Genomic DNA, 15,196 nt, shown 5'->3' with positions numbered 1-15,196 from the left:
AAAAAAATGACAATGGTTTAAAGAGCATAATAAAAGTAGGTAACTTAAAAGGCTAAATCATTATTGCTATATTTTTGAAATTATTTATTCCAATGCATGTATATTTTTTTATCTAGTAAAATTTTATCTAGAAATCAATTATGAATGAAGGACAATAAATTTCCACTTTAAGAATTGAATTAGGTCTTTATTATGTAATTAATTTCAGTAAGTATTATTTAATAATATCTATCATATGAACTAATATCTAAAACATAATTAACTATTATAGGGGTAAAATGGTAATTCAACTTTGGGTTTTGAAGCTTCACACTTATAATAATATATGATATATATATATATATATAACATCTTGAGTATAAAAAAATATTTTAATTTATTTATACACTATTAGCAATACATAGGCTATTATAAATGTACATTGATAAGCATGAGTAGTTATAAAACGATTTTTAATACATCAAATCAAACATTAGATAGAAAATGATTTTAACGTAACTAAATTCAATATTATTAATATATACTCTATCAAACGGTTTTCCTAATTAATATACAACTTTTTCTATTTTGCACCACATGCATTAGAAACAAACTCCAACACGTTTGATACCACTTGTTGAACCCCATTAGCACATGTTGTATCCACAACAAGTCTTGGAACCTCCACCCCGACATCATAATCCCAACACCCTTCATACCCTTCCAACAACTTCTCCATATCTTGCCACGTGGATGGCTTATGCCAGCTTGAGCCATATTCCACCAGCTCACCCCTCAGCTCGAGCCGCCTACGCCACTCAGCTTCATCCCTCGGCTTGCACTCCACTACAACAACCCAAGCCCCACTATGATCCGCGATCTCAATGATCCGGTCAAGGTGAGCTCGATGTGAGAGTGGTGAGTCGATCACCACGCTCAGACCTAAGTCTAGCTGAGCGGAGGCGACTCGCCACATGGCGTCGTATGATAGGTCATTGATGAGTTTTGTGGCTTTAGTGATTTGTTGAAGTGGTTTAGTGCAATCTTTGAAGTGATCTTTGTCTATAAGAGGACATTTTAGGGTTTTAGCTATGGATTGTGCAAGTGTGCTCTTACCTGTCCCTGGATGGCCTTTCATAGCCAAAATCATTGGCCTTTCTCCACATTTTCCATTGTCCATTTGATTGAGGATTGGAATATACATTTTTAGTAGTGATGGTAATATTTAATAATAAATACTAATAAGATAAAGATGAAACATGAGAGTGGATAAGGCTATGGTAATTGCCAAATAAGCATAATTGTCTCACTCATTATTATCCTTTATTATTTCTTTGCTTTTATCTTGTGGATAAGGAATTTTAAAAAACTTTTTAGAGATATTTATGGTTTCAAATTTAGATCATGAAAATAATATACTCTAAATATATATAAATTCATATTTGGGTGAGATTTTTGGCATAACATTAACCGGGTCATTCGCATGAATGCCTTATTTTAGGGTTGTCTTTATATTTTTTTTTTCTCGACAGTCTTTAAATTTTTTTTTTCCAGTAATTTAAAGTAATAAAAACTTGATAAAAAATATCAATGAGATTGAAAAAAATAAAAACACTCACAATGTATAAGTTATACCTTTCAAAGTCAAAGGAAATCGCAAAACACAAATTATGTCTTACAAGGTCCACGAATTTACACTAAAAATAAGAAGCATGAGCAAAAAACTAAAAATAACTAATTCGAATTAGCACATAATTATTCATCTGTCGATTTAAGGAACAAATCTTAGTCAAACTGATCATGTACGATATGCCAGTTTAACATCAATTTTAAATTAAAAACTTCGTAAATTTTGAATCTTTGATCCTTGATTTTGACTCAATTTAATTTTTGATTGTGTTAGAAAATAGATTGAGCAACAATGAATTTAATTTTCAACCCACTCATACTCCACATGGATCAAAATCGGGTTGGATAATAAATGGACGGATTGAGAATGAGTTAACCCACATTTTAAGTGTAATTATATTATTCAATTGCAATAATCATATAAATTTTCCTATCACTCAAATTATTTAGTGATATAACGTTTAACTGGATTTATATATACCCTACATCATCATTAGTCTTGTTTAATATATGTTGACTATTATATAAGTATATTTTATTGAAAAATTTTCCTAAAGTATTTTGCAAGAAAGGTAAATTAAACTTGTTCAACATTTGATGATACATAGGATTCATATATTGTATTTTTGCTCTCTTGCCTTTTTAATTCCACAGATATTTGATATTTCATTGTTTAAGGCTTTAAGATAATCATTGATACTTTCCTCTAAACCAACTGGAGCTCACTTTTGTGATGCATATCTTTATAAAATAAGTAAAATCAATACTTGTTAAATTGAAGTTCACTTGTTTTTAACGGGCGTAAAAATTGAAGTTCATTTTTTGGAATTACAAAAAGAAATATAATTTTTTGGGAAAAAATAGTGTATCCTAAATATTTCTCAATAACAGATTTATAAGTTTTAGATTCTCGTTCAGATCGATAGAAGATAAAAGTATTTAGAACTTTTTTGTAAATATATTTTGAATAATTTCTAGAAGCATTCCTAGACAAATATAAATAGGAATAAAATTAGACATTTGCAATCAATCTAAGAAAAACCAATTCAAGTCAATTCTAACTCTTCCATTAGTAAAGTTTTTTTCTATCCAAAATCCTCCTCCTCCTTTCATAGTATTAAAGACATTATTGTTAGTTAGTTATTGATTAGATATTAGCTGTTAGTTAGTTAGATTAGCTGACATGTCAAGTTTGTTATAACTAATTCTTCTAGCTAAGTTATATGTGATAACTGTATATGTGTACATGTAATGCTCAGTTGAGATTATTGATTCATTCAATACACATTATCATTTTTCCAATTATAGATCTTCTTCTTAGTTTGGATTCTCTGAAACCTCTATTAAAGGAGTCAACATGGTATCAGAGCAAGTTACAGAATCGGCGTCAATAGAGGCAGAGTTTATGATTCCTTACACTCATCCTCTTTATTTGCATCCGTCAGATACTTCAGGATCTGTACTTTGTCCTGTTAAGCTGACAGGATCGGAGAATTATGGATTATGGCAGAGGATCTATGTGGATTGCTCTATTGACGAAACGAAAGTTAGGTTTTGTAATAGGGAGTTGTAAGAAGGCAAGCTTCGAGGCTAAGTATCATGATCAATGGGACACCTGCAATGCGATTGTATTATCTTGGATTATGAATATACTGTAGCTCCTAGTCTCTTGAGTGGGATCGTATATGCATCTGATGCATTTTTTGTTTGGGAGGACCTGCAGGAAGATTTGATAAGGTTAATCATGTGAGGATCTACCAATTGCATAGGGAGATAGCAATGATTGCACAAGGAACTGATGTTGTTTCAGTTTATTTTACGAAATTGAAGGAGTTGTGGGCTGAATATGATACGATGGTGATGTTTCCAAGCTGTGAATGTCCAACATGTGAATTACCTGATATGTTTGCTTATGATGATCACACTCTTATCATTAATAGACCTGTATTGTCTCATGAAATATCTGACTTTCCTAGTGCAACATCTGAGTTACCTATTTTGCCAGATCCTTCTTTCTCATCTGATACATCAACTGATACAGTTAAGGCACCACTTAGAAGGTCTACTAGATCATCTAAACCTCCTCGATGGTTACATGGTTTTGTTCATGTTGTTTCTTCTCCTGCTGTTTCTTCTACTACTTCATGTTCTGTCCCATGTTCAACTGCTCATCCCATTTCCACATGTATGTCCTATGCCTCTATATCTCCCTCTTATTTTCAGTCTCTTTGCAATTTTTCTGTTGTACGAGAACCTTCTTCTTATGAATAACCTATGCAAAAATCCAGAGTGGATTCATGCTATGAATCAAGAGTTGCAGGCTCTGCATGAAAATCATACTTGGCAGCTAGTTACACTGCCTCCTGGAAAGAAGGCAATTGGATGTAAATGGTTATACAAAGTCAAATTTAATGCTCTAGGGGAGGTGCAAAGATATAAAGCAAGACTGGTGGCTAAAGGGTACACACAACAAGAGGGGTTAGATTATCAGGAAACTTTTTCTCCTGTTGTTAAAATGGTCACTGTGAGAGTGGTTTTATCACTGGCTGCTATGAATAGTTGGAGTCTACATCAGATGGATGTGTTTAATGCATTTTTGCAGGTTGATATGGTTGAGGATGTTTACATGGTTTCTTCTCCTGGTCTGTTAAGAGAGAAGGAGTTCTCCCAAGTCTGTAAACTCCAGAAATCCCTTTGTGGTTTGAAACAAGCTTCGAGGCAATGGAACTTGAAGTTGTGTGAGGCTTTTACTGGTTCTGGTTCTATTCAGAGTCATTAGTTATACAGTACAAAATCTTAGTCAATTTATGCACAAGCCAAAGAAATCTCACATGGATGGAGCTTTGAGAGTGGTTAAATACTTAAAAAATTCACCAGGTCTGGGGATTATGTTATCATCTAAAGTCTCCAAACAACTCTCAGTATACTGTGATGCAGACTGGGCTACATGTCCTATGACAAGGAGGTCGGTGAGTGGCTTTGTGGTGAAGGTTGGAGAGTCTTTGATTTCATTGAAGTCAAAGAAACAAAATACAGTTTCACGAAGTTCTGCTGAAGCAGAATATAGGAGTATGGCTAATGTTGTTGCAGAAATTGTATGGTTGATAGGATTATATAAAGAATTAAAAGTGGAACTAGAATTGTCAATCAAGTTATTTTGTGATAGTAAAGCAGCATTGCAGATTGCAGCTAATCCTATATACCATGAAAGGACGAAACATATTGAGATTGATTGTCACTTCATTCACGAGAAGATACAAGAGCGTCTTATACAGACAAATCATGTACCTTCCAAGATGCAGTTGGCAGATATGTTAACAAAAGGACTAGGGAGGACACAACATGATTTTTTACTATCCAAGCTTGGCGTATACAATTTATTTGCGCCATACAGCTCGAGGGGGAGTATTAAAGACACTATTGTTAGTTAGTTATTGATTAGATATTAGTTGTTAGTTAGTTAGATTAACTGACGTGTCAAGTTTGTTATAACTAATTCTTTTAGCTAAGCTATATGTGATAACTGTATATATGTACATGTAATGCTCAGTTGAGATTGATTCATTCAATACACATTTTTATTTTTCCAATTATAGATCTTCTTCTTAGTTTGGATTCTCTGAAACCTCCATTAAAGGAGTCAACACATAGCTTCCTTTTTTGTAGTTAAATTTTTCAATTTTAGTTAATGATTTTGAATTAGTAAAAACTCTCACAAATTATATTTTTCTTGTATTATATTTTACTTAGTTAAATTTTCAATAGTGTACTAAAAATTACTTGCAGCAAATCCAATTTAACTCAATCGAGATTTGTGTCACACTTTCTAGACGTGATAAATTTCAAATTACCACTAAAATCTGTAATTAATTTATTTAATTAAGGACCACTTTAATTAGTTGACACCAGTATCTTTATATAGGAGCTACTAATATAGTAAGACCACTTGACACCTATAATCCTACCTATATTCTATTAGCTAAAATTTTCAACTCATTTATAATGTAATTATCACTTGATTATTTGTCAACAAGCACTAAATTAAGCATAATATGTACCCAAAAGAATTCCATATTTTAGACATAAACCCCTTCCACAATAGGAGCAAACCAAGCCGTTACTTAATTTCACCAAAAACAAAAGGCTTTACTTAATTGCTATTTCAAAGCCATCCTTGTTGTCATTGTTATTTATATTATTATATATATTATAAGAGTGACACTAGATATATTTGCTATAATAGTTGTCATCTCCATCAACTAGCACATGTAATATTTTGGCAACCTTTATATATAATGAAATGAAAAGACCTTAGTTCATTGTGACAACTTCACTCTGTGCGTCCTTTTGATTATGAGTCCCGCCTAGAGGGAGACACTAAGGAAAAAGCATAGCGTTAAATCTGTCTCGCTGTTTAAAGGTTAAGAATTCCTTCTATTGAGTGTCAATTAAAAATTAAGTTTGACTTTTAAAACGAAAGTGAGCACTAATAACCTCACTTTTCCGCAATTTCGTCCCCACGAGCAGAACATGACTTTTCATTATGCTTTTTTGCTCATAGTCTCTACTCAAAGACAACATTTCTTAGATCTCCAAAATGAATTCTACATTGCTACTACTACTATTACAAAAACACTAAACAAAGTATCATGTATAACATTTATATAAATGATGAAAATTTACATGTAAAAGGATTATATGAATGATGAAAATTTTTACTACTAATACTGCAATTTCTTATTGATTTATGATAAAGAAAACAAAAAAATAATTTAAAGAGTCAAAGAATGAGGGGTTGCAATTCGTGTTTAGTAATAATGTACCTTTATTCTATAGTTTTTGTTCCGTTTGTTGCTTGAATCTCTTCAAAACTTCATCCATAGCAATATCAAAAGCGTCATTACTACTCCCTAATCCTTGATTAGACCTTGCATATAAATACTTAGGCATAGCATCAATCAAAATCTCTCTCATTTTTCTCACGTCATCTTTGGTGAACTTATCGAGTACTTTTCTAATAATGTTAGTATCATTCCTAACTTGAGTATGATCCATGTATACTGAATAATCCTCCGATGGCGAAGGCAAATGCCATTCATATTGAGTTTTAAAACTTCCTTCCCAAAAATACACAGGTATTGAACCTGCCATCATGCAATCGAACATCGATCTTCTTGTAAATCCATCCCCTTTTGGTTGTAAACAGAAGTCTGAATCCAAAAATGCTTCAAGAATTGCTGGTGCTCCGTCATAACAATGCGCGACGGAGCAATCAACTATCTTGCAAGAACCCGTCTCGTTCTTGCAGTAATTCATCAGTACTTCTCTGAAATCATTCTTGATCTTCTTCCGAACAGCTCCCACGAAGCAGAAATGGCTAGAACGATTACGTGACCTCACGAGATCTTGCCATTGTTTGATCTCTGCTTCGAATTCAGGGTGAAAAGCTGTAGGATAAGGAACACTTACCTCTAAATCATCCCATGGATTCTTTTCAACAGATAAACGGAGAACGTTTTTCATTAATGGCATCCGGAGAAAACTAGTGCCCCAATCGGAATCATCATCGGTTTTTCTTCGAAATGCCCATGTTAATCTACCGAGCATTAAGAAATGATCTGACCCTTGATTTTGATTCCAGTAAGGTTGATCTTTAACCCATTCTAGCATCAATTCACTAGGGCGATCTCGTTCTTTCGCTGTGGTGAACCATAATATCTTACCAATTGCAAGTCCGGCGTAAAAGGGGATGTAAAATGCAGTAGCATTTTGGGGGTTTAATGTTCTGCATTTGTAATTCAAAATTCTTTCATGATAAATCACTTCAGCGGAGTACATGTCTGTCCAGTACCAAGCTGACCGGAGATTCTCCGGTACGATTGAGTCGAGCCCAGTTGCTTTTGGTCCAAGACCGCCATTTGAAACCGCGTTGCATCGAGAACTCCATGGGTCTAAATCATGACAGTTGTTTATAAGATCTTTATTGAACTTTGTTGGAAGATCGTATACATAAACTCTCCCGGATTCACACTCATCCTGTACTAACTTTACTGTCTGCTGATCTCTATTGCTCTGTTTCTGATGTTTGTTTTGGGGTTTTGAATCTTGCGAGATTTGAAGTTGGTCCTTGCTCTTTTTTTGAGGTTTCGAGATTTGGACTTGGTCATTGCTCTGTTTCTGCTGGTGAATGCTCTGTTTTTGAGGTTTCGAGATTTGGAAGTGCGGGTGCTGGTGATGGTGCTGGTGTCGGAGGGGAATGGCGGGAGGGGAAGTTCCGGCAAGGAATAGAATGAAGGTGACTTGAATGAGAATGATGAGGAAAAACCATTTACAATGATGAAATCCAACTTGGGATTTGATCAAATGGAAGGAGTTTCTAAGTTTCTTGAATGTCTTCCTAGGGGAAGAATTTTCAGATGGCAACATTATGGGAACTGAGGAAGAAGAAGATGAACAACAAGGAAAGTAGAGAATATATAGCAAGTCAAGAAGAGGAGAAAGGGAAGGTAGGATATTGGTGGGAGAATTTCTTTTTACCTTTTGGTTTCCCACCATTGTTCCTCAAATATCTTATTAGAATCCCGATTAAATTTAGATCGCCTATTTCAGGATTCACATTTGAGGGTGACACTCCAAAAGAATTTTCTTCACGTCAGACTCAATTCAAGACCTCTAGTTAAAAGTGAAAAAGTCGCATCACTACACGACAAACCATTTTAGTCTTGCGAGAGATTTTGATGTTTTGACATCACTATTTTTTATATAAAGCATAATACATAGACGTGTCATTGAACTCCGTCTCAACTATGATCTATGCCGTTCAATTTTTGAGGTGCATAACTAGAGACTTAGGGGTCATTTGGTGTGAGAGATAAGAATAAATAGTCTTGAGATAAAAAAAAATAGTCCTCAGATAAAATTTTATTGTCATGTTTGGTTGGTAGGTTTGGAATAACTTATCTCACCATTACCATAGTGATGGACTGATGGGATAAGTTATTCCAGGATAACTAAGTCAATGATAATGAATCATGAGATAATTTGTTCCCAATCAAACGATTCTTTAAATTTGTATAAAATTGAATAAGTAGATTCGTGCATCCTACTTGACAATTTGTATCTTATGTGGTGCTTAATATATATTATGTTACAATGAACGCATATATCTTGTTTAATTTTATATAAATTTAAGTATCTATTTATGTATACTCAAAGATAAAAGACACAGATATATTAGTTGACAAATAACTATACATACACTATACATAGAGGTTAAAGTCTATGGAGAAATCTTATAAACAACGCAACATTAAGTTTAATTAACGACCAAAACGCAATGACACTAGCCTACCAAGGTACAAGTTGAAAGACGTGTTATCGAAACCTAAAAAAAATAATACTAACAAGTGGAGTTTTTGAATTGGAATTTAAAATTATAAAATTGATGGAAATATTATGTTTGTGAAATGTGTTTGTTCCTCGTTGGTTCTTACAAAGTGTAAAGACAATCTACTGTACAATTGACAATAGTTTAGTCAGTGTTTCCAAATAAATATTCTACATTATTGCTTATTTTTAATGAATAATTAAGTATTAGTATTAATTTCGATGGCAAAGGATCAATCAAATGCATCCACGTGTATAATGGCACCAAAAATCATGATTAAGACAGTAATGATGACTACACTAAAGTCCATTGAAACGTTCAACATCAAATATGAAGCTAGTCGAGTCATTCTATAAATTTTTATTTTATAAAATATTTAAAAATAACTCATAATTTTTTTATTTATTTTATGTTTCTTTTTAATATAAAAAATGTTTTATTTTTCTTTATTATCTAATAAAAGATGTTTGTAGCTTTTTTATATTCAAAGATCAATAATTTCTATCGCTCTCAAAAATCGTATATTGTTTGAGTTTATAAGGTTGGAGGACCACCTTATATACCTGATTTCTACAAGAAAACGTGTATATAATTGCACGATTATTTGTTTGTGAAAACACCATAAATATATAGCAATATAGGAAAAATCCATATCGACATTGTATTTTAGTATGTCATATCAGATAACTTGTCTTGTTTTATTAATTTTACGGATTTTACTTTTTATAGATAGGTTACTTACTTACTTGAAGTTATTTTTATTTTTCTTTATTGAATAAATTTTTTTATATACTATTATTACATAAAAGTTAAACACTAACGAGAATATGTTAGCACTAGGATGAAGCAAGTTCAGGAATCTAGTAACAGAATTTTATTTTATTTTTATGAAGAAAAAAAAAGCAAAGATGAAAGAATTAAGGAAAGTATAGTTTCAACTTTGCAAAAAAATGCATAATAAAGTGACATTGTTTATATACACAATATTTTTAGGTATTTTGTCTCTTGTTTTGAAGTTTGAGGAGGTAAAGTGAAATTATTAAATGATAGCAATAATAGTATAGTCATTTAGGAAAAAGAAAAATTTATATTTGACGCTAGATACTAAAAAGAAAGATTCGTTTATTTGTGAATTATTAGTGAAATTAAATAAGCGGATTTTAGATACTTTAATTTGGAAAAGGTATGCGTAATGAAAATTCCAAAAATCAAAATATATCACCAAATAAACTCTAACCAAAATTTAAAATTCAAATAAGAATATAGGAAAAGGGTTTGATATACCCCTCAACTTTATCATTTAGAGTTAATATACCCCTTGTTATGAAAATGGCTCATATATACCTTACTTGTAAACAAATGGTTCACATATACCCTTTTCCTCTAACGAAAATGAAAAAATTATAATTTTAATCTAAATTTTTATTTTTTTTAAAAAAAAAATATAATCACATATGATTAAATTTAATCCTCGTCAAACATATTTTTTTTGACTTTTTATTGTTTCAGTGACTAATTTATAATTATTATTTTGATAATCAAATTTATTTATGTTTCACTAATATTCTTGTAAAACTTATTGTAGATGACCAAATTTTTTCTTCGAATACAAAATTAAATTACAATACACACAAAAAAAATAGTTTAATTTTTTTTTCTTAAACTAAGGAATGAAAGAAAAAAAACAAAACAAGAATAAGAAACTCAAATAATTACAATAAAAGAAGTCAAAAAATAATTTATGGATAAAGAAAATTAATATATACCTTGAACTTTGATAGAAGAATCATATATATCCCTAAATAATTTTTTTTAAGAAATTAGAAGTAATAAATATAAATTTAAAACTAATTTTTTAACTCCCGTTAAATAAAGATATATGTGAGCCATTTTGTAACGGCAGGGGTATATGTGAGCCGTTTATATAACGGTAAAGGCATATATGAGCCACTTTTATAACGAGAGATATATTGGCTTTAAATGACAAAGTTAAGAGATATATCAGAACTTTTCCATAAAAATATTCATCTTAAAATTGAGCTAACTTATTATATTAAAAATTGGAGCATTAGCTGGTCCCCATTGACTCTCTTCTAAATAAATTTCCTTTTTTTATCAGAGAAGAGAAACTTTAAATAACGTACAAATATAGTACAAAAGTGATCAAAATATGACTAAATCAAAAGTTTTATATTCTTAATAGCTAAATATTTCGTCTCTTTTTAATTCAATTTGTAAGATAATATAATTTTTTTTATATAAATCATTAAACAATCCGTTATTTACCTTACTAATTAATATTACTAGTAGAAGTTTATCTTTCAAATCGTAACTGTATTGGGTTAACATGTTATAGTTAACGATAAATCGTCCGTTAAAAAATTATTATAATTAACAATAAAAGAAGGAAGCACAAAATGATTGAGTTAATACATCACCATTAATTACTAATTTGATATTAAATCAACTGATAACTTATTCATTGGCTAGTGAATCAATATATTTAAAAGTCGATATCGATAAATCAAATTATTAAGCATAATTATCTATCCAATCTGTCTAATATAAGCTGCCCTAGGTTTATCTCTTTGTATATGTAAATTATACATTACATATGAAACTGTAAATAACCTAGTCGTGTAAACATATTTTTTTAAATTTTAGTACATTAACTTAGATTATTTTGTTTAGTAATCAACCACTCTATTAGATGAGTTTGGCTAGTAATAAAAGGTCTAAAACTTTTTTTAAAAAAAAAGTCAATAACTTTCTATATTTTTTAAAAAATAAATAAATAAAGGTATTAGTATTTTTTTCTTTTTTCTTTAGAAAAGAAAATAGATATGATAAATAAATAAAAGACCACTAGGGTTTGTCAACCCCAAGTTGACACGAGAATTTAGGGATGATTTTATTCAAAATAACAAAAAAAAAAAAAGAAGGAAGAAAAATCAAATCTAATATTTGACTAAATAATTAGTCGGTGTAGATCTATAAGCATAGGATCTCTAACATTGACTAAATAAATTAGTTCCCATTTCCCATCATAATTATTAATTATCATCATTAAACTATCAAATATATTTTTTTCATTTTTTTATTTATCATATTTTATTTTTTAAAAATCAAATTATCTAAATTTTGACCTATATTTTAGGATATAACAATTAAATTAACTCGAAAAATAAAAATATGATAAGTAAAAAATATAGGTAGGAATTTGGAATCCAAGTACTTGATTTTGATGCTGCTACTTAATTTAGTTTTATTATTAAATTATACTTTGCTTATGAAATGGTTCTGCTTTAATTTTGCCAACAAATTTGAGCTGATTATTTTCTTCTCACGTAAAGGGCCTAATTAAGTAGGCTAAATAATTGTAATTTGTGAACATATATAACAAGGTTTTCTTATTTAATTTGTTTCTTTTTACCTTGCCATCACTAATGGTATATCTGAAAACTCAATATATTTCAAAAATTAATAGAATCAAAGTTTAGCATTTTTTTTGGTCGAATCCCTGACATAAAAGTCAGAAAATAAATAAAAAAAATTAATCATTTGACCTTTTTCTTTTTCTTTTTTTAAAAAGTTAATTATTAGGTAGAAAAATTGAACTTTCGTGTATGTTAGAATTTAAAAATACTTTTATTAATAAAAATTCATATAATATCAACTGAATGATTAAGATACTTTTTTTATATAAAAAAATAGGTGAACTTTATATAAGACCCTTTTTTATTTATATATATATATTATTTATTTATTTTAGATGGTTGATTCTTAGATAGTAAAGGATTCCCATTATTTATTCTATTCGTTTTATATTACTTGTCTAAGTTATTAAAGAAAATTATTCAAATTATTTGTTAATTTCTAAAATCAAACAAGAATTAGTTAGTCCTTACTTCTTTTTAAAATTATAAAACTAACAAGTTTGTAAAAGTTTTAAAAACAGTTAAGAGATAAATAAGTAAAATTATTCTGATTGTTTATAATTTCTTAAGAAATATGTAAAGAGTAATATAAAATAAAACAAATTAATGTTTAATGGCCAATTCCTTAATACTAAAATTATTAGAAACTTAAATAAGTACAAAGACAGATGTGTAGCACATGTTCAACTTTAATTATCTTACAATCAACCATACCCACATGGAATATTTATATGTATAAATCCTTCTTTACTTAAACCTTTTAGATACTTCTCTTTCTCTTTTTTGTTTTTTTGCTCACATGTAGCTTTAAAAAAAACATATAAAGTTGAATATATAGGAAAATAATTAAATTACTGCAAAGTTCCAAAATTGGTTCATTTGAATTCCAGAGATACACATCATGTACAGAGTGACCAACACTAGAACATCCAGACCAATAACATGGTTTAAAACATTGAGATGTTATTTGTCACAATATTATTATCATTTTTTATTGTGTTAGGTCTATTTCATATATGACATCAAAACCAATAATAATAATAATAATAATAATAATCCAAGAGAGACAGCTTACCAGCTCTAGGCTAGTTGCTCATCAAACATCCAATAATATTGGGCGAAATTTATTCATACACTTAAAGTTGACACTACTTTATATTTAAACGCTTAGGGCTCGTTTGATACAAACATTGATAATGCAGGGATTAATAATATAGGAATTAGTAATGCAGGAATTAATAATGCAGGGATTTATAGTGCATGAATTATTTTTTGTCAAGTATTTGGTTCACTACTTTCCACTTAATTTTGTGTTTAATTTGTAATTCTACAAAAAAAAATTCTTTCCTATTATACCCTTATGTTATTATGAGTGTCTATTTCATGTAATTGGGTCACAAGATAGATAACCATCGGAATAAAAATGCAAAATATCAGGATAATATTTTTTTAAAAATTATTTATTCCATTTAATTAGTTAAATCAAATACATATATACACAAAATTGTTATTAATTTTAAGGTATAATGTACCACTAAGAAGATCATTGATGGCATAATGCGTTTCTAAGTTTTTGTTGGTCAAGTATATATCTTAAACTTGACACAGATTTAACACTACTTAAATTGTTCATGCCTAAAGCTTATTTTTATTTTTAAAACAAATAGTTCAAGTGGATAATTGACAAATTATCTTGAATAAAAAAAAATCAAGAAAAAATGGAGAAAACAATATTAGTGAATCCATTAAATTACACCAAACGGATTTGGAGGATTAAAAATTAACATTTATAACCATTTGAATATAAATAAAAAGGAAATTAAATTACAAAAGAAATTTAGAAAAAAGAATAAGGGGTTAGTTTATGCATTTAGGGGTCTTATCCAAGGTTTAGCAAACTTTGGATTAGTTATCCCTCCATTTTCTAGGAATAATTTAAGAAAAAATTACTTAAATACACTACTTTAATTATCTTAATAACCATTTATCCCAACTTATTTTAAAAATTTCAAAAATCCCTTATTCCCCCAATTTAAAAAAATATAAAAGATACATCAAGATTTCCCACCTTTTTTTCACCCAATTGGCAAGTTTTACTTTACCAAAAACTAAATCCTATTTTTAAGCTACCCACTTCCCCATTAACATCCCCAATTAAAATTTACCATATTAATTTTTATTTATTTTCCTTTTTATTTCCCTACATTGTAGGTGTATAATTGTCTACTTTTAATTCCCCATTCACACGTTTGCAATTTAATTTTGAATTCCAGTTCAAATTTCATCCATATCTATTTGATATTGTAGGACTCTCTTTCCATCTACCAAATTTTCTCCTTCAGTCTATTCATCGTGTGAGTTTAATTTTTATTCCTTTTCTACTTTTAATTCCCCATTCAACTTGCAGGTAAATTTTGAATTCCCTTCAAATTTTCATCCATATCTATTTGATATTTTGTAGGACTATCTTTCCATCTAACTAGATTTTCTCATTCATTCTCTTCATCGTGTGAGTTTACAAATATCATGGAAGAGTATGGTAATTCCAAACGTGTGTATGATTCTGATGATGAGCTGTGGGCCGAGAATAGATCTAAGAGATTGCATGACCCATTGTTGATGAAGAACAACAATGATGAGCCAAAGAAGAAGACTGAAGAAATCAAGAAAAAAAGGCCAAGAAAAGTTACATCAACTGTGTCAAGACCCACACTTCCTAAAGTATGTGTTTAAAATTCATAATTTTGTGTTTTTGTTTATAATA

General features: G+C 29.8%; 1 protein-coding gene across 1 annotated transcript; it reads right to left on the bottom strand.

The window, feature by feature from the left end:
• Positions 1-6,175: 6,175 nt before the first annotated feature.
• On the bottom strand, positions 6,176-8,176 carry LOC107024621 (xyloglucan galactosyltransferase XLT2-like). The gene has a single exon (XM_015225609.2). It carries the CDS (start codon positions 8,161-8,163, stop codon positions 6,439-6,441), a length of 1,725 nt encoding a protein of 574 aa, XP_015081095.2. The 5' UTR covers positions 8,164-8,176; the 3' UTR covers positions 6,176-6,438.
• Between the last annotated feature and the right edge of the window lie 7,020 nt (positions 8,177-15,196).

The sequence above is a fragment of the Solanum pennellii genome, chromosome 7 (genome assembly GCF_001406875.1).
Source record: "Solanum pennellii chromosome 7, SPENNV200".
NCBI lineage: Eukaryota > Viridiplantae > Streptophyta > Magnoliopsida > Solanales > Solanaceae > Solanum > Solanum pennellii.
The sequence above is the reverse complement of the archived record's forward strand: the minus strand, read 5'-3'. Positions and strand labels throughout refer to the sequence as shown.